Source organism: Pantherophis guttatus, chromosome 4, assembly GCF_059756535.1.
Source record: "Pantherophis guttatus breed Tessera chromosome 4, ASM5975653v1, whole genome shotgun sequence".
NCBI classification, from domain to species: domain Eukaryota; kingdom Metazoa; phylum Chordata; class Lepidosauria; order Squamata; family Colubridae; genus Pantherophis; species Pantherophis guttatus.
Window position 1 is genome coordinate 129,159,468 of NC_142066.1, and position 23,664 is coordinate 129,183,131.

General features: G+C 39.7%; 1 protein-coding gene across 7 annotated transcripts in view; it reads right to left on the reverse strand.

Moving 5' to 3' along the window:
• The window catches only part of PPP1R9A (protein phosphatase 1 regulatory subunit 9A), a 98,292-nt gene extending 76,757 nt beyond the window's left edge, over nucleotides 1-21,535 (reverse strand). For 2 of the 7 annotated variants that reach the window (XM_034402536.2, XM_034402534.2), the window contains exons 1-2: nucleotides 21,267-21,535; nucleotides 12,400-13,153 (exon numbers count right to left, since the gene is read on the reverse strand). In XM_034402536.2, coding sequence (XP_034258427.1) covers nucleotides 12,400-13,110 — 711 coding nt within the window. In that variant the 5' untranslated portion in view covers nucleotides 13,111-13,153; nucleotides 21,267-21,535. Of the gene's footprint in view, nucleotides 1-12,399; nucleotides 13,154-20,054; nucleotides 20,242-20,514; nucleotides 20,811-21,266 lie in introns of those variants that run through there. The other 5 variants (XM_034402535.2, XM_034402529.3, XM_087892765.1 and 2 more) reach the window with 4 other exon arrangements.
• Between the last annotated feature and the right edge of the window lie 2,129 nt (nucleotides 21,536-23,664).

Here is a 23,664-nt window from a genome sequence, read left to right on the forward strand (position 1 = left end):
TTTAAATTGTCTACCTTATACGTTTCTTAAGAAGTCCCTAAGGGGGCGTGCATAAGCGCACCAGCGTGCCTACCGTCTCTGTCCTACTGTTCCCATTTATATGTATTCCATTTATTTATTTATTTATTGGTTCGATTTATATGTCGCCTTTCTCCGGAGACTCAGGGTGGCTTACAATGCGTTAAGCAATAGCCTTCATACTTTTGTATATACCTGCTTAGTAGGGCTTTCGGCCCCCCCAAACGGTGTTCTATTTTATACAAAGTCAGCTTATTGCCCCCACAAACTGGGTCCTCATTTTACCTACCTCGAAAGGATAAAAGGTTGAGTCAACCTTGAGGCTGGTGAGATTTGAACTTGCAGTAATTGCAGGCAGCTGGTGCTACTTAACAGCACTTTAGTCTGCTGCGCCACCAAGGCTTTTATGTGTTTATGGCTATGTTTCGCTTATTTATATCCATTTATTTGTGCCATTTTTTCATGTGTCCATGTCTATGTCTATATACTGATACTTGTTTCCTTATACTTATTGACAAAATAATAAAATAAATAAAATAAATAAATGAATAATTCTTGTGGTAAGCCTGCTCTTCACAGGGGAGCACCACTCCACTGAATATCAGAGGTGGTAATGAATGATCAGCTATTCTGTTTTGCTTGGGTTGAGTCTCCCAATGTTTACATATAGGTATTAAACACAATAAGAGGTTAAGATGAGGCCCTGAATGGGACACTCGAGAGCCTGACAACTGACTGGAAACTCCAACCTAGGAAGATTGGAATCATCATTAAAGTGAAGTTTCCTATCTTTGATCTTTGTAGGAATTAAAAAAAACCCTATGTATCAAAAAGCTGCTGAGGTTTAACAAAACAAGGATGATTAGACTCTCACCATCAAAGCCTTACTACAAGTCATATAGGTTCCATGTTATGTACCAAAAGATTACGTTAGCAACTAATCAGAAGATGATGTTGGTTTATATCTTCACACTCTATCTGAATGCCAGCCCTCTATTTTCTACAAGGTTTGACTACCTTGGTTCAAATTGTCCAATATTATCTGCTCCAAATTTGCAGTATTCAAGCTGTACTTTAAAAAAAATAAAATTTGAAAAACGGTTCAGAGATCCACGGAAGCAACATCTAGGATATCTAATAATTTTTTTGGGTCAATCTTTGGTTTATTTCTAATTTATAAATCACATCTAATTTGTTTTTCCAATATATTCTGTTATATATCGGAACTGAGTATTTCTACTCAGTTGCATTAATGTAGAGAAGTAATGGCTCATGTTTCTATATATAGATGTATATATGATTCCTGACTAATGTTCTGAGTCAGTATCTCTGGAGTTTCTCATCTGATGTGACATGATCTGACATCTAAATCAAAGAATTTAGGAAGAGAAAGGTAAAAGTTCACAATCTAGGTTGTTGGTCTCATTTAGCAAGAATCCACTTTCATTTGTGGCTTCTATTCTTGAGCTTCTCTTTCAAAACAAAATCTCCAAAATAGAACTTCTATTTTCTAATTAAATATTATAGAATCATTTAGAACAGCAATAGAAAGCTGGTCAGTTTTCCAAGATCCTTCTACATTAACCTAACTAGCTACAATTGTTTTGGGTTGTATTTCAACAATATTTGGAAGAAGATAAGTTGCCCATGCTTGTTTTATATTCACTAAAAAGAATAATGAAAGCACTGCAGAAGTACCAGAAAAGCAGGAAAGAATGGAAAATAAATAATAGGCCAAGACTTAGGAATTAGGCACAATTCCCTAATAAAATTGTTGTATTAGCTGCTTAAAATATTCTTGGAAGTGAATAATTGTTCGACTGGAATAGATATTTTCAATTTGGTACAAAGGCAGGTATGAAGGAAGAAGTGAAAAGACATGATGGGAAAAGTGTAACAGAAGTCCAAAGCAGGGAGTAACGGATGTGACCTTAAGAAAAATATACAAAAGGATTATTAGCCAGAGATAGGGGAAATATTTTGCCCTGACTGACCAATTCAGAGAAGAATTTGCTAACAGGCTGTGAACTATATTGGTGAGACAAGGCACTTCAGAAAATGTAGAAAAATGTTTTAATATTGTGTGATAAATAGACATCAGATGAAAGAGATGAGATAGGAAAAATAAAAGGGAAAAATTTTATAGCCTGTCTTCACTTTGTGAACTGAGCTTTTTTTCCTCCAGCCCAGCACCAGAATTTCTCTCCTTCCATATATTTTTTCAAAATCCAGCACTGGAGAAAAGCAGCTCAAATTTTGTGATTCAAGATTTTTTCCCTCCAGCCCAGCGACAGAGTTCACTCACCCCTACCACCATTGCCTTGCTCCTTTACAAAGTCCAGTAGAGGACTGGAAAAAAGAAACTCAGATCATGAAGATCTAAAGCTTTATTTTTTTCTTCTTCAGCCCAGAACTGGAGTCCCCTTCTGTGCACGGACATGGAAGAAATTCCCCATTACTGTGAATGGGCTGCCAAATGTTCAGCACACAATCGCAGGGACGCTGCAATAGCCATGACTTGAGGCATCTGTCATAAGTCCCTTTGCTCAGCACAGTTGTAATTTTGAACAGTCTCTGAATGAATAGCTAGGTAAGGATTACCTGTAACCAACAGCAGGCAGGCACACATTATTGTTCCTGTTACTCTTTTACTCAGGTAGGAAAGCACAACTCTCTGCTGTTGTAGGCTCTGGATTTACTAATTTCACAGATGATACCATGGCACAAGAATTTATTCATCCAGACTCTCAAAAAGTCAATAATAAAGCTTGACAGGGGCTAAAAGCTGGGTTATTGTTGCAATGTATCTGACTGCAACCTACAGATTAGCACAGCTCTATCTTCCTTTAATGCTGGTGGATGAGTAAGAAGAGTATGAAGTGGACTCCACACATAAGGAAAATATTTGGAGTATCTCATATATTGGAAGGCTACCTAGAGTCAGACCGATGATGAAAAAATGCAACAGATGGAGCCCTGCAACCTGTTTAACAGTTTCATCTGCTGCTCCCAGGAAAACCCAACTATGTAATCTGCCACCTCTATAAGATGTTTGTACAACCCAGTTTGAAGATGCATTTCCCAGCATAGGACATTTCTGGACATAGACTTTGGATTTTCTGATTCTATCTATTACTGGGCTACAAGACTGGCAGAACAGGATACACAGCAGTGGTGAGTTGCTACCAGTTCATCCCTGATCGGGCGAACCAGTAGTGGTGGCGGAAGGCTTCGCCCACCCACACGTCTCTGCACATGCACAGAAGCATTGTGCATGCACACAAGTGTGCGCTTGCCCACAAGCAAACTGGTAGCAATGGGATTTGAATCCCATTTGATACACAGAGCAGCAGAAAGGGGGAGGGGAGAAATGTATAGCTGTGTTATAGGACTTGCTTAGGCAGAGGAGGAAAGTCATGAATCAGCAGTTTGTTCCTATGGCTTCTACCATTTCTGTGCAAATGGGAGGGGAAACTGAAAATAACGGGGGAAATAGTATAGACGATGAGAGTGATGATTAACAAAAATCTATGATAAGCACTAATTAGGCAAAGAGGGCTGAAGTATTTATTTATTTTTTATTTATTAGTCATATTTCTATGCCGCCCACTCTCCGAGGACTCTGGGCGGCTTACACCAAAGACAGTATACTGAATAGCATATTGCCCCCAACAATCTGGGTCCTCATTTTACCCACCTCGGAAGGATGGAAAGCTGAGTCAACCTTGAGCCGGTGAGATTTGATCTGCTGATCTGCTGAACTAGCAATCAGCTGAAGTAGCTGCAGTACTGTACTCTAACCACTGCGCCACCTCGGCGCAGAAGTATTCTTTCAGTTCTGGGAAATCGCATAGTATTTGGAAGCAACTCAAGCACACAACTGCCTGATTCACTGGGGTATAAAGAGGGAGGATAGTACTTGAAAAAACCATGTTATTGTAGCCTATCTCAGTAAAGTACAGGGAGTCCTGTTTTACTGAATGCAACTCAATAGTTAAGTGGTTGCTAATTGGAATATCTTGAGGCCACAACTGCGCTTATGATTTTACACAGGACAATGCATACTGACTAAATGGTAAACAAGTGAATGAGGGAGATGCTGTGAATATTGCAAATCTGGGCATTAGTTGCAGTTACTTTTTTTTGCCAATATTGTAACTGTAAACAAAATGAATGAAAACTATTTAGTTTATCTCAAAAAAGGAAGGAAGGTCTCAAAAGCCATTCTTGCATCCTGACAGGAATACTATTAGAAATAATTTCCCTACACTGAATACTGTTATCAAATAAGAAGAAGCTTCCCTGTCTTGGTTAAAATATTTAATTGTAATTCTCTAGGAAATATGAAGCAAGGGATTCAATTTCTTATCTTATATTCTTAAAGTAAGAAAAATCTACATTCAAGAATGCTTGTGCACTATTAGTTAGCATCTACACACCCACATACACAGATTTCTAAATAGAACAATGCACGTTAGTTTAATGCCTAATTATTTGAAATTTATTGCAGTGCTTTCTAAAGTAATTTTAAAGCAATTTGTAACATTTATGACATCATCCTTAAAATAATGTAATTTATGTCATGTCAGTTTTAGTGAGATAGAGAATAAATAATGAAATCACTTTAGGAAAACTACTTTTTTAAAAAAAGATAGCAGCGATCATGTATTTCTGAACAAGATTTTTTGCAAAACGTGGAAGGGGAGGAGGTTTTAAGTATTAATAAATTGATTAATCAAATTATTCAACCCTCCCCTCCCCCCAGTTGTTAAATTGAATTTGCTTTAATAACATTTCCATTGACATAAGGTGAAGTTAAGGAAACACTCCTACTGACAGTAAGGTGAAATTAGGCTACCTAATGAGCTTTTATGATTAGTAGTAGTCTTGCATTCATGTTACAGTACAGGTTATTTGCTATGGAAACTCTTAGGGTAAAAAATTCCTTTTGGCATACTGCAGAGGAATTTGGCTGCAGAGGATTTAGTATTTAATGGTTTTCTTATGCACAGTTAAAAGAAATATTTAAGGTAAATAATATGACATTTGTCTGCTGACATTTGGAACAGAGCAGCAGAAGACAGAATTTGAAGTTGAATTATGTACAGGTAGTCCTTGACTTACAACTATAACTGACCCCAAAATTTCTGTTGTTAAGCAAGACAGTTAAGTGAATTTTGCCCCATTTTATGACTTTTCTTGCCACAGTTGCTAAGTGAATCACTGCAGTTATGTGCATGTGTGGAGGAAGCATGCTCACATTTGCGAACCGGTAGCAAAGGTAAGTGAATACCACCTCGGTGCCATTGTAACTTTGAACAGTTACTAAATGAACTGTTGCAAATCGAATATCTGTACAAATGATGAACATGCCATTGCTAAAAGATATAAAATTATTAAAATTTGAAACTGAATAAGTAAAGAACTGTATGATAAAATGAGTTAAGAACTTTGGAGATATTTATGGAACAGTGGGAAATTTACATGCTATGAATTAAAATTATTAAATGATGTATTGTTGGTATATGGCTCCAGAAAATTTATCTAAAATGTATAAAGATGCTCAACTTTATGTTGGAAATATGGACAATATGAAGAGCTATTTTATTACGCCTGATGGAAATGCAGAAAAGCTAGGTGATTTGGGGTTCAAATCAGAGGTGAAATCCAGCAGATTCTAACAGGTTCTGGAGAACTGGTAGCGGAAATTTTGAGTAGTTCGGAGAACTGGCAAATGCCACCTCTGGCTGGCCCCAGAGTGGGATGGAAATGGAGATTTTGCAGTATCCTTTCCCTGGAGTGGGTTAGGAATGGAGATTTTGCAGTATCCTTCCCCTGCCACGCTCACCAAGCCATGCCCACAGAACCGGTAGTAAAAAAAAATCGGATTTCACCACTGGTTCAAATGCCCTAACTCAAATAATTTTAAAGATAACCGAAATCAGAAATTTTCATCTTAGACTGATGGATAAATAGTTGGAAAAAGTCATGGAACTCAGTTTCTATATATGACTAGATAACCTGTGCCTAACCCCTGGGTCATCATTTCAGAGATATATTTTACCTAAACAGAGAAACAAAATGATGAAGTTATAGTTGTTAATCAAGGACTATCTATATTGTTTCTCTGGTAAAATTGAAATGACTGACATTTGTTTGACTGATTAATGATTAGAAACAATAATTGAAAACAGAATGTCTAATGTATTTAAATATTTTAACAATTAAAGTATATCTAGTAATTTGAGGGTATTTTAGAAACAAATAATTCTTTTAAGTATCCACCAAAAAGAATGTGAGAAAAAGTTCCAACACAAAATTTAAATATCTCCAATGATGCATCTCTGTAATTCATGCATTCTTGAGCTCATGCATATTTATGCAGATCGTGTCTCCAATAATAAACAGTATTTTCAAGTATGTCTTAGCCTTCTGCTGATTCACAAATCAGCAGAAGTGCTGAATATTTCAGAAGCTGGTATAGCCCGACTATAAGCATGACTACCAATAGTTGCAGATGGATTATTAGAAACAGCCAGCTTTTTCCTTTATTGGTCCTCTTGATGGGATGAGAAAAGAGGAAGATAATGGAAGTGCTGGTACCTGGAATTGAAAGTAATTATAAATATACAGGATGTCTATCAATAGTTGATAGTAAGCTAAGCTATTTGCTTAACTATATTCATTGAATAAACCATAATTAACTGGAACAAACATGCTAAGCCAGAATCTCATCATTAATAACTAACATTAGTCACTTTAAGGTTTAACACAACCGAATGCAGGGTGTCTAATTCTAGGGTGACAAAGAGAAACTGGAGAGAATAATTTGATGGGCATAGGTTTTCTTCTATGAAGTGAGAGCTTAGTTAGAAGTAAAACCTGGATTCTGCAACCATTTTAGTTTATTGGTTATTTCTCTCCTAGCCTCTTCACTATAATTGGCATTGGGGAGACGGGACCCACAACAACCAGAAGGCTCCTCTCACCAAAAGTGCAAATACCAGCTGCATAAACTGACTTTTAAGGGTGTGTCTAATTTAAAAAAAATTAAATCTGTTCATAGTGTTAACAGAGAAAACTAAGTGTGAGGAATTGGGCACCCTGCACCAAGGGAATATACTCTTGAACAATATACTAGTATTGCTCTTGAACAATATGCTAGTATTCTCTGGGATATTGGCTTATTGTTTTATGTTATATACATGGACAAGAATTGAAATCCAACTGAGTAACTGGCATTTTTGTTATTGTATGTACACAATGTTGTTGTTGGAGGGTAAAAACATGAATCTGTATGCATCAAATGCAGTAATTAAGTATGATGAAGAACCCGGCAGCTAAGTATATTTAGAGAATTCATATGGTAAAGTCAGCTCTCAAATGAAGTACTTAATAACAGGGAATTGAATAGGAAATGATTTAGTCCGGTTACAAGCACAGTCACAACAGAGCTATTTTTACACTTTGCATTGCAAACTTCCCACTGCAAAAGAACATCTTTTTTCATCTTTTATATCCCTTATCTATCTTAATCCTTTTAACTGAGTGCAAGTCAAATACCTATAACCTATTAATAATTTCAAGTAAATATTGAATACCCTTAAACGCTTTAAGAGAATTATATTGGCTTTTCTTCTTGCTATAATTAAAAGCATTTTTGTTTCCTAATATTTAAGAAGCTAATACATAATTTTTAAAAAATGGTATTAATGCAGAGGAGGGAATCAAACTGATGTATTCGACTTTTTTAAAAAAAAATAGAGCAAGTGACATAGGGAAATATATGTATTTTTTTCACATTACCAAATCATTTTTCAGGATTAATGAACAAAGTTAATAAGAAACAATCTATTCATTTTCTCAAATACTTTCAGATTTTTCTCACTCATTTCTATACTAACTGTGAACAGGGAAAGAATGGACTACCTTCCTTCATGGCATGAAGCTGCACTGAACCATTTATTTTCACTTCTCATGCCCCTTCAATCAGAATTCCAAAGATATTCCCAGGCATACTTAAATTAATTGACCTGTAGATTTTGCAGGTATTTTTTGCTCTTTTCCCTTTTTATGTGGGAAATAACAGCATGATACCAATTGTTGGGCACAGATGCAGCCTTTGAATACACATTAAAAATAAACCCTACAGCTCCTCCAAACCATATTTAACTTGGCGCCACTTACAGTTGCAACCTTATTGCTTTTCAGCATTCTCGCACCATTTATAATTTTAATTTCCTTTTAATTATTTTAAGCAGATAGTAACATTTATAGCATTCAATTCAATTCCACTATGACATATTATTGTCCCCACACAAACCGTTAAGAATCTTTTTTTCAGCATTCTCTTCTTCCATTTTCAATCCAAATCATTTCACCATTTTTAAGTACATTCAGTCTCTGGAGGCTGTTTAGCTGTCTTCACTCATATTCTAAATAACTTATTATTTCAATCAAAGATTTGTTTTCTTCCTCTTTTAATGTAATAATAGACTTTCTCTTGGTTAATGCATCTATCCCTCCTCACAGGTGAATCTCCCAGAGTTAAGGTTCTTGGAAAACACAAGATAATTTTCTTTTTTTAATCAGACTGGTTTTACATTTCCCACACTAGTCCCTGATTTTACCTGGGGATTTCAGTGCCAGATATCATCTGACAACTAAGTTCTATTTTCATATTTTAAACCTCTTCTGTATTATTTACACAAGCTGCTTCAGCTCAATCTTTGCCAGTCTAAGGATAACCATATAACTCCTGTAGCTAAACTATAGCATCCTACTTCAAAGCAAACTAACTCAGAACATACTAATATACAATCCTTCAACTAAGAGATACTGCAAATGCTGTGTTGGTTACCCAGTTTTTAATCTTTCGCTGAAGTTTTAATAATCAAACAGTTCATGAATACTCAACATCCTTGAAGCATTAGATGTTTATTACTTACTCATAAAGCCTTTTCAAATTTTACAGGTGATGCTTGCTTAGTGATTGTTATTGGGATTGGAATTTCCATCACTAAGTGATATGGTTGAAAAACGCAGCTATGCTGCTTAACAATAGCACTTTTGCCAGTCCCTAGTTACTGTCACTAAGCACATAACTGTGGGTCATTAAGTGAGGACTACACGACTGCAACTTTGTCGACTTCTCTACTGACTTTGTAATGCTTGTGGACACAAACCAAGGCCAGTTACTAAATGCCAGGATTGCAAATATGTCTGTGGAGGCTACAACAGCCGGAACATTGAGCACCTGTCATAACTCATTTATCCCCATTGTAAATTGGAATGGTAAATGAACAAGTGGTTGTGAATGAGGATCACATGTACTTAAATCTAGTTCTAGTCTCAGCAGTAGCAATCCAAGCAACATATTTTCAAAAACTTAATTCAATAAGGAATGTGTCTTAAGGATTATTTGTCTCTAGATAAACAAACCCAAAAATGAAGGGCAGGTCCACAGTAAACACATGTAGAGTTTTTGTGCAGTGAGTAGACTGATTACTATATAGGTGGTTCCTAAGAAAAATTGCAAATTATACTATATATTATGGAGAAGTGATATAAGCATAATAAATTCTGATGATGTCAACATTTCAGCCATCCTAAAATCAGTTTGCATCCAGACACCTGATTAATGGGTCTAAATTTAAGATTTCTAAATTATCAGACACACTGAAAACAAAGATTCTAGTAGTATATCGTGCTACTATACCATATAGATATATGGAGTTGAAGTCCATATATATCTTAAAATTGACAAATTTGAAAACTCTAAATAGTAAAGTGTACCTTACTAGGTAAGGTAATGTAATATACCTAAGGTATAATAATAAATGGGTTATTTTTTAATAAGATGAAAAACAGTTTTGTGGGACTGCCAGAATTTACAATATTTTAAAATTAAAAATATATGTTAATAGTCATCCTGATAATAAGTAAACTGGGAAAACTGAATCCAAGCTATAAAGGAAAATAACAAAATATGCTATAAGTTATTATCCTAAGCAAAAAAATAAATATTGTTATTCTTCAGTATTTTCCTCTACATACCACCTTTTCTTTCCCTTGTATATTTATTCTTTCCCTTGTATATTTTTAAAACATCATAACAATTAGGCTCTATTGCAACCTATTTTTACAATATAAAAATACAGTTGTTAAAAATAGAAAAGAAAAACATAATTTTTCTTTTAAACGTAAGTAGTTTAGCAGCACAGAATTTTCTAGCAGTGACTGGATACGTGTTTAAAGTCTAGAATAAAAAATTTAAAGTTTGATGCACCATCTCACTTCAATCTTCCCTAAAAATAACAAGAAACATCAAAGAGAATGGAATCAAAAATTCAACTTCTTTCAGCAATAAGATCAATGAACCTCATGGGGTTATTGTTATATTATTAGGAAAGTAGCAGGGAATGCTGGACACGGTGGCTCAGTGGCTAAGATGCTGAGCTTGTCAATCGAAAGGTTGGCAGTTCAAATCCCTAGTGCCACGTAACGGGGTGAGCTCCCGTTACTTGTCCAAGCTTCTGCCAACCTAGCAGTTCGAAAGCATGTAAAAAATGCAAATAGAAAAATAGGGATCACTTGTGGCGTTTAGTCATGCCAGCCACATGACCAGGGAGACGTCTTTGGACAGCACTGGCTCTTCAGCTTTGAAACAAAGATTGAGCACCGTCCCCTAGAGTCAGGAACAACTAGCACATATGTGCAGGGGGAACCTTTACCTTTACCTAGCAGAGAATGCTATATACCCGTGATGGCAAACCTATGGCACACGCACCACAGGTGGCATGCAGAGCCCCATCGCAGCCGCCCAGCTCCACTGCACATGTGTGCATACCTCCCGCTGACCAGTTGGTGTTTGGGTCTCTGCTGTGCATGCGTGGGGGTTGGGGCACATGGGAGACGTCCGCGCATGTGTGTGGGGGATGCAGGTTGGTGCAAGGGGCTTTCCTGGAAAGCATTCTGCAGCAACCTGGAAGCCAAAATAGCGCGGGGGGCACTCGCATTGTGTTTTGGGGGTTCTGGCACACGTGCATGCATTTGAGCATGCGTGCTATGGGCAGTTAGCACCAAAAACGTTAACCATCTCTGCTATATACCCAATTTGAGCATGAGGTTAAGAGAGGTTAAAAATAAACATTAAAAACAACTTTTTTAAAATAAAGATTTTATAGAACCAGTACATAACATACCATTTCACAGATGAAAAACTTAGTATTAAACTTATAATTACAATTAAGATAAAATTTAACATACGTCTATTTGTTGACTGACACTTTTTTTTTGCATCTCTGGATACTCTGGCTACTCCCTAAATGGTTTTAGTGGCCTTTTATTTAAAAAATAACAGCTACAGGTAGTCCTCAACATACAACCGTTTGGAGTGCAAAATTTATGTTGCTAAATAGAATTCTGCCCCATATTATGACCTTTTTGCCACAGATAAGTGAATCATTGTAGTTATTAAGTGACTCATGCATCCAAGTCAATGCGGCTTCTTCCATTGAGTTTGTTTGTTGGAAGCCATCTGGAAAAGTTATAAAGGGTAATCACATGACACCAGGACAGTACAAATGTCATAAGTACATGCCAGTTGCCAAGCACTCAAATTCTGATCATGTGACCATGGGGCTGCTGCAACGGTTCTTAATGTGCAAACTAATCTTTTTAGTACTGTTGTAACTTCAAACAGTCACTAAACAAACCTTTGTAAGTCGTGGACCACCTTTACTGAATTTTCCAGTTGTGCTGGATACATACAATTTAACATACCCAACCAGATGAAAAACCAGCTTCCATAATACACAAATTTGCACTACTGAATAAAGCTCCAATTGTTTGAGAGGGTTTGTTCTGATTATGTCTGCTTATCTTTTCCATCAGCCCTCATTTAACCTTTTTACCATGTTGTCAAATGTGTTTCAATTATATCTTAATAGATAAAAGTGATTACTATGCCTGCAATAGATTAGATTGAGTTCTCTACACTTTTGAATGTTGGCTCTCCTTATACGTATTTATATTTTATCCTAGCAATTCTGCCTCCTCATTCCCCACTAGACTAATAACAAAAATTACATAGAGAAATTGACTTAATAGACATAAACTTAACCTGAATAAATTGCAGAATAGGTAAACATTTTGTGACATTGGCTTAAATGTTCCCTAAAGTAACATTTAACAAAGGGAATCAAAGCACAGAACTTGCTTAATTTAAATGATCACTTTTTAGTCAAAATATCCAGTACTCAATGGAAATGAACAAAATCTCCCATTATCAACATTCATTAAACAACAACCATGAAAAAGCAACCAACTTGGAATAAAAAATGTGCATGCATATAAAAGAGATAGGCTAGTGAAACCTACCTTAATTGGAGCTGTACTAAACTTAATTTTTCTGGTTGCTGGGGTTTCCTCTTCTTCTGATAAGCCACCAACTTCCAAGTCCTCTTTGTCATGATCGTAACAGCTGTTATCATCACTATCTTTTTCTTCATCCTCTTCAGCTCCAGCATTCCCCCGATCAGAACCGAAACTTGATTTTGAACTAGAACTGCCCATCGAATCTTCTTGGGCAGTTCCTTTGATGGACTTAAGGAAAAAGCATTCATCTTTATCAGCAGAGGCTGTTTTCTCCTTCTTTGGGGAAGAGTGATTGAAAGGCTGTGTTTCATTTCTTTTAATCCCCTTCCTATTTTCAGTAAATTTGAAAGGTATAGCATCAAATTTAGTAATTATCTCTGAAACAGAAGTTTCTAACTGTACAACTGATCCATCAGCTTTCTCCACAATCTCAAAAGGTTTAGTTCTTCCTTCAAATGACCGTAGACTACTTCTACATCTGACCTTTGTTATTCCTTCAGCATTCTCACTAGGTTTGGTACCCATTTGCATGAATAACTTTTTAATCCTGCTGACATTAGAGCCATAACTCTTTCCCCTGGTTTGCTGAGAAATGGCTCCTACTATTTCTTGTTTTTCATCAAAATTATTCCTCAGAGTCTGGAACTGACCCCCATAAGTATTCCTGTCAGGAGAGGAACTTTGGATGTTTGATTTTTCTTCTGAACACTTCATGTTTATGAATGAAGTTCAGCAACAAAGAAACTATTGGTATAACCTGCAATACAAAAATAGGATTTTGCCTTATACTTGGGTTTGTAGCTTCCATTTATGAGATTTATACATTTGTTTTGTAACAATCTTGGCAATAAAGAGAAACCGTTATACATATGATGTACCTGATTGTAATTCCACCTTATGAACTAAGCCCACTTCAGCTAGGCAGATATTCATTCTGAATATCCCACTGATACTAAGGTTCTTGGAGGAAAGGTAAAATTCAAAGAAAAAACTTTTAAAGCTTTAATGACAGTAATAATCTTGTTTTAAAATAAGCCCTGAATATATAATATTAAAGTCAGGGTTAAGTGTCTTTTGAACTCCATTGATAGAGCTCAAACATTCAAATTAAGACGAAAACAATTTAGCTGTATTTCTCCCACAAATGAATAATTACTATGTCCCATACTTGAAATTAAGGAACAGAGATTCTATGGAAGATTAAGTTTAAAACCCTCTTTTTTCCCTGTTAGTCATTTGATATCCTGTGAATAGGTCCATTACCATATGATATAACACCATGGAATAAGTCTGAGAAAAATCCAACAATTACAAGTTTATATGTGTTGGTGTTACAAGTTCATTTGTATTAGTGTCACATATTCTATCACAGATATTGTTTCCCTATTTATTTTATACAGCATCTTGTTATTTTGTACTATATAAATATCATATATAATATATATACAAATATTTTCTTATATCGCCACTACATATGGGCATAAAACACTTCATACAGCATGCAAATGGTAGAAATTTGCATGTAAGCACACTTCCACTAAGGAACAACTATTTTTTCTGTGTGAATGCCTCTGATAGCATGCCCTACCCACCAGTTTCAGATATAAACTTCCAATAAAATGCACAGCAGGATGGAAAATAGCCCAAGAAACCACGTGAAAAATGATACAGCTCATGAGCACAGATGTGCACCTCAGACTGAATAAATATTAGCATACCATAGAAAATCTCAGGGACCAATTACAACATACCAGAGCACATTTAAAGACTGACAATGACCATCGAGAACAGTTCCCAGAGACATGCCAGAAAAAGGAAAACTGAGCTATAAACCAAACTACTGAAACTAAATCCCAGAACCAAAGAGGCAATGGAACCTGAACAGGTAGTCAACATGCCCAGCTGCCCACTATCAACTGCAGAACCCAGTTTTATACAAAGAGGCCTCAAGTCCAACACAGATGATACTAATCATCTAGAAATCTTTCCAGTCCTGAAGAAACATTTAGAACCACAGAACTTCCCACAGAACTTCCCACAGAGACTCATAAGAGCATAAAATTATCATACCACAGATCAAAAGGAGATGAGGAAAAAAACCAAAGCAGAGGACAAGCAGCTTTCAAAAATCTAGAGGAGGACCAATCTATTATCATCCTATCAGCAGACAAAGGTCAAACCATAATTATTGTGGATAAATCCCAAAACATATAAAAAGCCAGAGAATTATTAGAAGATAAAGAAACTCACATCCTAGTAAACACCAATTTAACCCAGAAATTAGACAACCAGCTCAAGATAACTCTCAGTGAACACACCAAGAAAGGTAAAGAACGATAGTGGTGGATGAAAAGCATCTTCCCATGCTTTTATGGACGCCCCAAAGGCAGGCCTCTTTGGCCAATTGTATCACTACCAGTAACCACAACCTACAACATTGTTGAAGAACTAACAAATAAGCTTGGATGCTCACAAAGGTAAATAAATACTCCATCAACTCCCCATTACAGTGCCTCCAAACAATCAAAGACCTGACCATAGACAAAGATGAAATCATGGTCTTATTTCATGTCATAGCATTCTTCACATCCGTATTTCCAGAACTAGCAAAAAAAAAAAAAAAATCCATGATAACACTAGAACACAATATACCCTATTTAACTAAATAGACCAAGATTGCATTACCCAGAATCATGGACTTTATCAACTTTTGCCTGACCACATACTTTCAATTTAATGGAAAAATATATCAACAAATCAAAGGAAGTTCCATGGGATAACCACTTTCAGAATTGATAGCTGAGATATAATGGAACACCTGAAATCTACAACATTCCCACACATAGATCTAATGTATGGCTCCAATACAGGTAGTCCTCAACTTACAACGTTCGTTTAGTGATAATTTTATGTTACAACATTGAAAAAAGTGATTTATGAATGAAGGCAAATATACGTATCCAAGGATAATGGTGGAAGATGGAATTTGGGTCGGTCACTGGGACCAGAGAGTTACTCTTCCGAGCATTCGGACTCATGGTGGAGCCCCTCTTCAGGGAGCCTGTCTCTACTGGAATATGTGCTTTGGGCAATTCTGTGAGTTGTGTTTATGTGGTGCTTTCCTATTGGCTGATTGATGTGGCTGACAATTGGCTGTTGTTTCCTTGTGCTGCCAGGCCTTCAATTCTTAAGTACTTGATAAGCAGGCAGCAAATCAGCACTCCTGTCAACTGACAAGGAGCCCGATTGCCAGCCTTCAATCATTTCCCTAGCTATTTTTCTCACCCTGCCATATAGTGTTCTGATGCAGCTCAGAACCCATGTAATACCCAGAAAGCTAAACAACTGGAGAGAAGGTACCTACATGAACAATTCAAGCAGAATGGGCATCCACAAGCATTTATTTCAAGATATCTGCCCAAAATGCAAAGGAGAGAACAGAAAAAAGAAGGAAAAAGACCAACTGTATGGCACACCCTGCCATACATAAAAGCATTTCAGAAGCAGTAGAACACTGCTTCTGACATCTGAAGTGGGCACTGCATGCCTCCCAGAGGCTACCCTATGAAGATGAATCATGCATTGTAAAAATCTCTGGGAGGTGAGAAGTACTTCCAATGTAATATACCAGATCCCCTGTATGGATTGCTCCTGGGACTATGTAGGACAAACGGGGAGGAAGCTAACCACCAGATTGCAAGAGCACAAGTGAGTGTCCAGGTGAGACTCTTTGGAAGTCTCACACGGCAATGAATGACCACATGGCATCACTACAGCACTCAAACCAAATAAAGCCCTCCAAAACATCTTAAGTAAACCAAATCACCCAGGAAGCCCAGAAGGAAAAGAAAACATACAACGTACAATGTAAGGATTGTTAACAGCCACTATGAAAGACAAACAGGCAGAAGATTAGCATAGCGCATCCATGAATACCAGTGGTGAAATGTAAAATTGTTACTATCGGTTCTGTGGGTGTGGCTTGGGGGGTTAATATGACTAAGTGGGCATGGCCAACTTTTTTTTCCTCTTTTAAAACCATTTTTTAAAAATGGTAAAAAAATGCATTTAAAGCCTCTGACGATTCCAGCTGACTTGCCTGATCAGCAGAGGCTTTTTTTCCTTTTAGAAAATTTTTTTCTATAACCTCTTCAGCCTAAGACAGTGATGGCTAACCTTGTTGCTGTCGCGTGCCAAAGCAAAGGAGCATGGGGGGGGGGCCTAGTGCATGCATGTGCCCACACCCATAACTCAATGCACCCCGCCTCCCCTGCACAAACGTGCGCAACACCCCCACTCCGTGCTCCCCCCGCTTTTGGTACGCAATGGCATGGTGGGCCCGGAAGGTCCGTTTTTTGCCCTCCCCAGACTCCAGAGGCTTTCTTGGAGCCTGGGGAGGATGAAAACGGCTTTCCTCACCCCCCACCCCCAGAGACCCTCTGGAGGCCGGAAACCAGGAGTGAAATGCTCCCAGTTCGGACTGGCTCGGGGGAGTAGGTAGCGTAGATTGAGGCTAGTTCGCCGAATGGGGAGCAATGGCTGGCTGGCCACAGAACTGATCCACGTCCCACAGTCCTGCCATGCTTGCCTGCCTTCCTGGCATCCCGGTGGCCAGCTTGCAAAGGCAGGCAAGCAGAAGTCCATGTGGAAGGCAGGCAAGCATGGCAGGGCTGTGGGGAAGGAGCTAGCAGCTTACTGCCTGCCCCCCCCCCACTCAAGCAGTAGCTTCCCTGCTCAGCCCCGACAAGCTATGCATCCATAGCAATGGGATTGTTTTGTTCACCGCAGTGGTGCTTCGGGAGGGCAGGTGGACATATTCATTATAGTTGCCAGCTGCAGACGTCCGCCTGCCCTCCCAAAGTACCACCTCGGTGAACAAAAAAACCTGTTGCGCTGCGCCTCCTTCTGCAGCCAAACGCGCCTAGCCGTCCGTGCCCTTTCCTCAAATGGACTGAGCATGGGGCGCTTGGAGAGCAAGCGAGCAAGAGAGCTCTCCAACCTCTGTTTTTGTGGGGGGTGGGAGGGAGGGAGCGATCTGAAGCCGAGGCACCCAAACTTCTGGCAGTGGCAGGGCAGCTTCTGAGCAGCCAGCTCCACCTAACCTACTCCCTGAGTCTCGCCATTCTCCTGCGCCCCCCGCCCCAGCTCAAGCAGCGGCAGGCTCTGCAGGACAACCACATCTCTCATTTTTCCCCACAGCACAGTGTATGCTTGCTACCTCTGCTTGTCTGCTTACAAGCGATCTTCTCTGCTTCTCTCGGGATGCTGGTGTGGGCACCATGGATGCATAGCTTGTTGGGGCCAAGAAGGGAAGCCGCTGCTTGAGCTGGGGGGGGAGCCAGGAGAACGGCGAGACTCAGGCAGTAGGTCAGGTGGAGCTGGCTGCTCAGAAGCTGCCCCGCCGCTGCCAGAAGTTTGAGTGCCTCGGCTTCAGATCGCTCCTCCCTCCCTCCGTCCCTCCCTCCCTCCCACACACACAGGTTGGAAAGCTGTCTTGCTCGCTCGCTCTCCAAGCGCCCCATGCACAGCAGAGTGATGTGAATGATGTCAAACTGGCCACACCCACCAGTCACACGCCCACCAAGCCACACCATGCCCACCAAGCCACGCCCACAGAACCCATAGCAAAAAAATTTAGATTTCACCCCTGCTGGAAATGGCCCGTTTCCCAACTTCTGGTGGGCTCGGAAGGCCCGAAAATCAGCTGGCCAGTGCATGCATGCGCATTGGAGCTGAGCTAGGGCAATGCAAGGTTTGTGTGCCCACAGATATGGCTCCGTGTGCCACCTGTGGCACACGTGCCATAGGTTCACCACCACGGGCCTAACAGGTTGTAGAAAAAATGCTTTTAAAAGCTTCTGATGATCCCAGCTGAGCTGCACGATCATCAGAGGCTTTTTAAAATTATTTTTAAAAGCATTTTTTCGACCAAAGAGGTTGTAGAAAAAATATATTAAAAAAGCCTCTGATGATTGCACAGCTCAGCTGGGCAACGGTGGGGGGGGGGAGAGCAGGGATTTTTGCTACCGGTTCTCCTAACCACCCGCCTCCGTCACTACTGGATCAGGCGATCCAGTCCGAACCGGGAGCATTTCACCCCTGATGAACACCAAATAGCGGTCAGAAGAAATGATAAAAGCTCATTAATTTCAAAACACATGGACAGACTCAACCATAGTTTCAATTAGGAAACTGTGGGCATCCTAGATCAAGCCAAGTCCAAAAAATGCCAGAGAATTCTTGGAGGCCTGAAATTAGAAAACCTGACCATCAAGAGGCACGTGGATATAAACATCTTCACACTATTCAAAAGAGACAATAAAAAGGCCAGAAGGAAGCAAAGGGACCAAAATGCATGCTCAGTAGCAATCAACCCATATGAGCAAAGATTAACACCAAGATTAACATCAGACCAACAATCAACACTAGACAACAATGGACAATACTTGTTTATTTACTTATTTTAATACTTATTTTACTTATTGATTCTAAATAGATTTTTTTCTTAAAAGCTTCCAGTGATGAAGTACTCACAACTGTTGTGAGTGCTTCATCACTGGACATTTTTAAGAAAAGGTTGGACAGCTACTTGTCTGAAATAGTATAGCTTGAGAAGGGGGTTGGACTAGAAGACCTCTGAGGTCCCTTCTAACTCTAATTTTGATTAAATCAACAAACCAATTCAGACAAACAAGCTACAAGTAAACAACAGCCTAAATAATAAACCAACAACACTCCTACCCACATTGACAGGGCAAGCCACTATTATACAAAAATAAGAGCACGGCCCACTCCCTCTTAGCACTGTTACTTAGTTTGACAATGAAATGTCTGCAAAGCTCAGAAACCACCATATACAAAGTATTTTGCTGCAATTTTCCTGTACTAGAGTTTCACCAAGTGGTGACACATAATTAGATATTTTTATTTTTCTCTTACAGAAATGGTGAAATGTACCCATCAGTGACAGGATCCTTTGAAATACCAACACTAGAGCAGTAATACCAGTTTTTAGAATGCCAATCAATGCGCCAGCAAATCCACAAATTAAACACTGGCTTCAATAAATCTGGGGATGAGAACAAGAATCAAATACAATGAAACCCAGAATCAGCAAAAAATAAATAATTTGATAAGAAAAGACTTGCCTGTTCCCCTGGTAGTCTTGTCAGAATGACAAAGGCCCACTAAAAGTTCACAGAAATGGCACGAAGCATTTTAAGAATGAGAAGCAGACAATCTCAATTTCCCAACTTGGATCTCAATATTATTAGGAGGTCAACTGTATTTCCCAAACATGGACAACAATCCCTGGTAACAGGGAGCCACTTGGAAGCCTTTGCCATGGTAGATGGGCAAAAGGAGGAAATGGTTATTTGAGCAGCAGCAGCAGCAGATGACCAATAATAAAGACAGCAAAATCTCCCATTAGTGCCGTTTCCGCCTTCTCCGCGGTTACAACTTCATCAACATCTGCGACCCCCACCCCTCAGAGAAGGTGCACTTGTACATTCGCTTGCCCGGCGCTCCCTCAGAAGTGGAGAAGCCTTTCAGAGCTGTCGGAGCTGAGAAAGAACTCGCGCCCATATTGCATCCAGAATTGACGACTCGGTCCACCGCCAAGGTTTGGGTCTGGCTGCTCGTGTCCCTAAACCCACCTCTGGGAACGCGGCATCTTCCCTGCTCCCGCACGGCCTTCTTCCATTCCGGTTCGCCAAGGGACGTTATGAAAGGAGGGACGGCAGGTAGAGAGAAGGAAGGAGCGAGAAGCCCACAGCACAGCGTGAAGGGCTCTCCGCAAAGAACGAGAGGAGGCGGAGAGAACCGGTCGGTCTCAAGGCAGCGAAAAAATCACGGTGCCGTTTCGGCGCCGCTTGCGCAAGAAACCCGCTAAGGAGGAAATCTTGCGGGGGGGCGGGGGTGGGGAATTAGCTCGCTAGAAACCAGGTGGCAATGAAATATATATATATATATATATATATTTCATTGCCACCTGGTTTCTAGCGAGCTAATTCCCCACCCCCGCCCCCCCGCAAGATTTCCTCCTTAGCGGGTTTCTTGCGCAAGCGGCGCCGAAACGGCACCGTGATTTATACACATACATATATATACACGCACGTTTTCTCTTCTTCGCTTCTCGCGCTCTGCCCACCTCTTCCGCGTGATGAAAGTGAGGTAAAAGGCTGAACTCCCGTGGCGGAAAACCCCGAACCGAGCAGCACCTTGCAACAGGAGATGGAGCATCAGCACCTCTGGATAAGCAATGCAGGGAACCGTGCAAGGGAAAAGAACAAGCTGGCGCGACATTAAAGCCCCCGCGCAGCCCGCCTACTTTTGGGGGTGGGAGTGTAAGGGGGGGCAGGGTGCCGAAACAAAAGCGATCCGCGCAGCAGGGACCTCTACCCCTCCGCTCACTTTGGGCGTCAAATAATTCCCATAGCGTGGCAGCTCCTTGCACACCGCCGTACCCGGAGTGTGGGCGTTGCAAATCAACCGCTTTTGCCTTCTATTCTATTCTAGGGGTAGTTTGCCGTGGCTCAAGCCGCTGTCCCGTTTAACCACCGTGGCCAACACCGGCCGCCGCCCCCACCCCGCCGCCCAGCACCACAGTTACCGTCGTTGCCCCCTACCCGGTTGCTACACCGACTCGACTCCGCAACACCAGAAGAGGCACCCTGCCGATCGTTCCCGCACTGGACCGTAAGCCTGGTTCCCGCCGCTCGGTCAACCGAGATAGATGGGCCGGCAGGCGGTGGCTCCGTGAAGGCGCCCTGACAAACCTCCGAGGAGTCCGGGCTACTCTCCTCCACTTGAGCCAAGAACGCCTGACAGGTGTTTAACCTTCTAAAGCGTTGCGCTGGTTTGCTTACCGCGAGAGAAGGGAAGGCACAGAAAGCACGCTGGTGCTGCTCCTATCACCGTCGCCAATGATACCAATGGGCCTTGCCGAAGCAAGCGGGAACAAACGGCTGAAACAACTCGGACACTACAAGCGTGGCTTCTCTGCTAGCTTCTGGCTACGAATCACCCCGCCCCCTCAATCATCCCCACGCACGTGCATTCAATCTGAACACAGCTGCGGAGATCTGCGCGCGCTTGCAGTCAAGGCTAACTGCAAAGCATTGAAAACAGCAAGAGACTGTGGGAGGGCTCCTGTCCTGGAAGTGCCCCCGCTCTGGACTCCTCCGCTTTCTCGCTGGCTATCTCGCAGCGGCTTGTCATCCGCCACCTAAGGAAAACCCATCTTCAAACGTAAGATGGAGGCTCCCTCTGGTTGCAATCCCGAGCTATTGAGACGTATTTCCATCGCTATGGGCACGTAGTATTTTTGAACGCTAATATTTCAATATATATATATAAGCCCCGGTTATTGGCACGTAGTGCTTCTGATGTGCATATTGTATATAATATTTCCAGTATATTTCATATGTAATGTAGCCATATAATTCCCTGATATTAATATTCAGTGTTTCTGAATGCTGGAAATTATTAGAATTTTTAAAATTCTCTATATGACTTGTGCTTATCCTGATCATTTATTGCAACAGCCTCAGTAAAGTAACAATGTAATGAAAATGTAACATGGGAATTGTAATTATGTTTCAACATACATTGCAACTTTCTAGCTAGTAGATATATTTTTTTCAATTAAATCCTAAACATAATACTATGGTAAGGATAAGGGACAGGAATCTGGTTAAAAGTGTGGCTATTCCTTAGGCCTCCTTGTGGTGAAATGAAACAGATTTGCTGTTCCTTCTGTCTTTCCATCACTTGTGAATGATCTGCAAAGCCACAGATGAACTTCACTTCCAAACATGGATTTAATCTGGCCATCTAAATTCAAACCATGAGTCTGATCATTCTTGTACTAGGAATACTGTAAGCACAATTCTACATAATGGTACTTATTTCTTTGCAAACTTTTAAACCAATTTAGCAATTCATCTTGATTTAAAAAGGAGTAAATTATCTATTTCTCATATTTTTTTAAAAAAAATGTTTGTGAGGGCGTAAACTTTGTTTTACTCACATGTTATATTCACAAAATACCACAAATTAGCAAACCATACATTTACTCTAATAAATTGTGTGAACAGCCTTATAGTTAGTTTGTGGTTTGAACTAATTTAGACAAAGATAATTGTGTTGTAAGGATCTTGCTACATAAAATAAACCATCATCTTATATTCTAGCTTCCTTTTTTTCTCCACAGAAACAGATCATCTGTGAAAGCCATCCCTAATTTGCCTGTTTATTTTTAATATATTTTATGAGCTCATTACATATTCAGAATTCTAAAAGTAAAAGCTTAATTAAAAATAATTTCAGATATTGACTTTAATTTACTTAAGAAAAAGTGGTTTCTTAAGAAAAAGTGGGCTAGAAGGAGCATGAGAAAATGTTTTCCCCCACAGGATTTATTGCCCCCCCCAAGCAATAAAAGTGCATAATCAACACTTTTCATAAGTGAACAATCAAATCAGTATTTGGTGAGCTACTGTTAAAGAGTTGTGAGGATCTTACAACATTTCTTCACAAAAGTTTCTTTTAATTACAAAACTTTAATAACAGAAAGATTTTCAGATTACATAAATATAAAACGAAGATTGAGGTTTATCACTTTTAATCAAATTATTGTAAGATTGAAAAGCCAAGAAACAGTAAAATTGGTGTGTCCATTTTTCTTTCCATATTGATTGTCCAAGTTCCTTTTTTAACATAGCACTTCTTATTACTTCTTTATTTTTATCTTTGTGTTTACCTCCCAGTGTCTCTTTTGATAAGTTGGGCAGCTATAAGTACATTAGATAAATAGTACATAAAACAAAAATAATTAAGGGAAGAAAAATAACTCACTCCTGGGAAAGCCAAAAGTGTGAAAAAGAAATCCAAATTATTCTTGACTTTATTTTGCTTGGTGAAAGATGGAGCAGAAAAAAAACTGTCAGGCTTTCCAGAATCTACATGAGGCTTCCCTAGAAGAGCATCTGAAAACAGATCTGGCAATTAGGTAAACAACTCCATCAGCATTTGTTGCACCTCTGCTCCACAAGCTGCATTAGTTGCCAATATGCTTCCAGGTTCAATTCACAGGGCTGGTAAAGCCTATAAACCTATAAAGCCATGTTGTTTGAGGTCTCCCTCTCCCCACTTACATCTACCCATTGTATCAGAACTGGCATGTTATGGGTCCTGTTTATGAAGGTGTGTCATGAGGCAGAAGCCTTTTCTTCCCTAGAGGCCAGTTTATGGAATATTATCCTT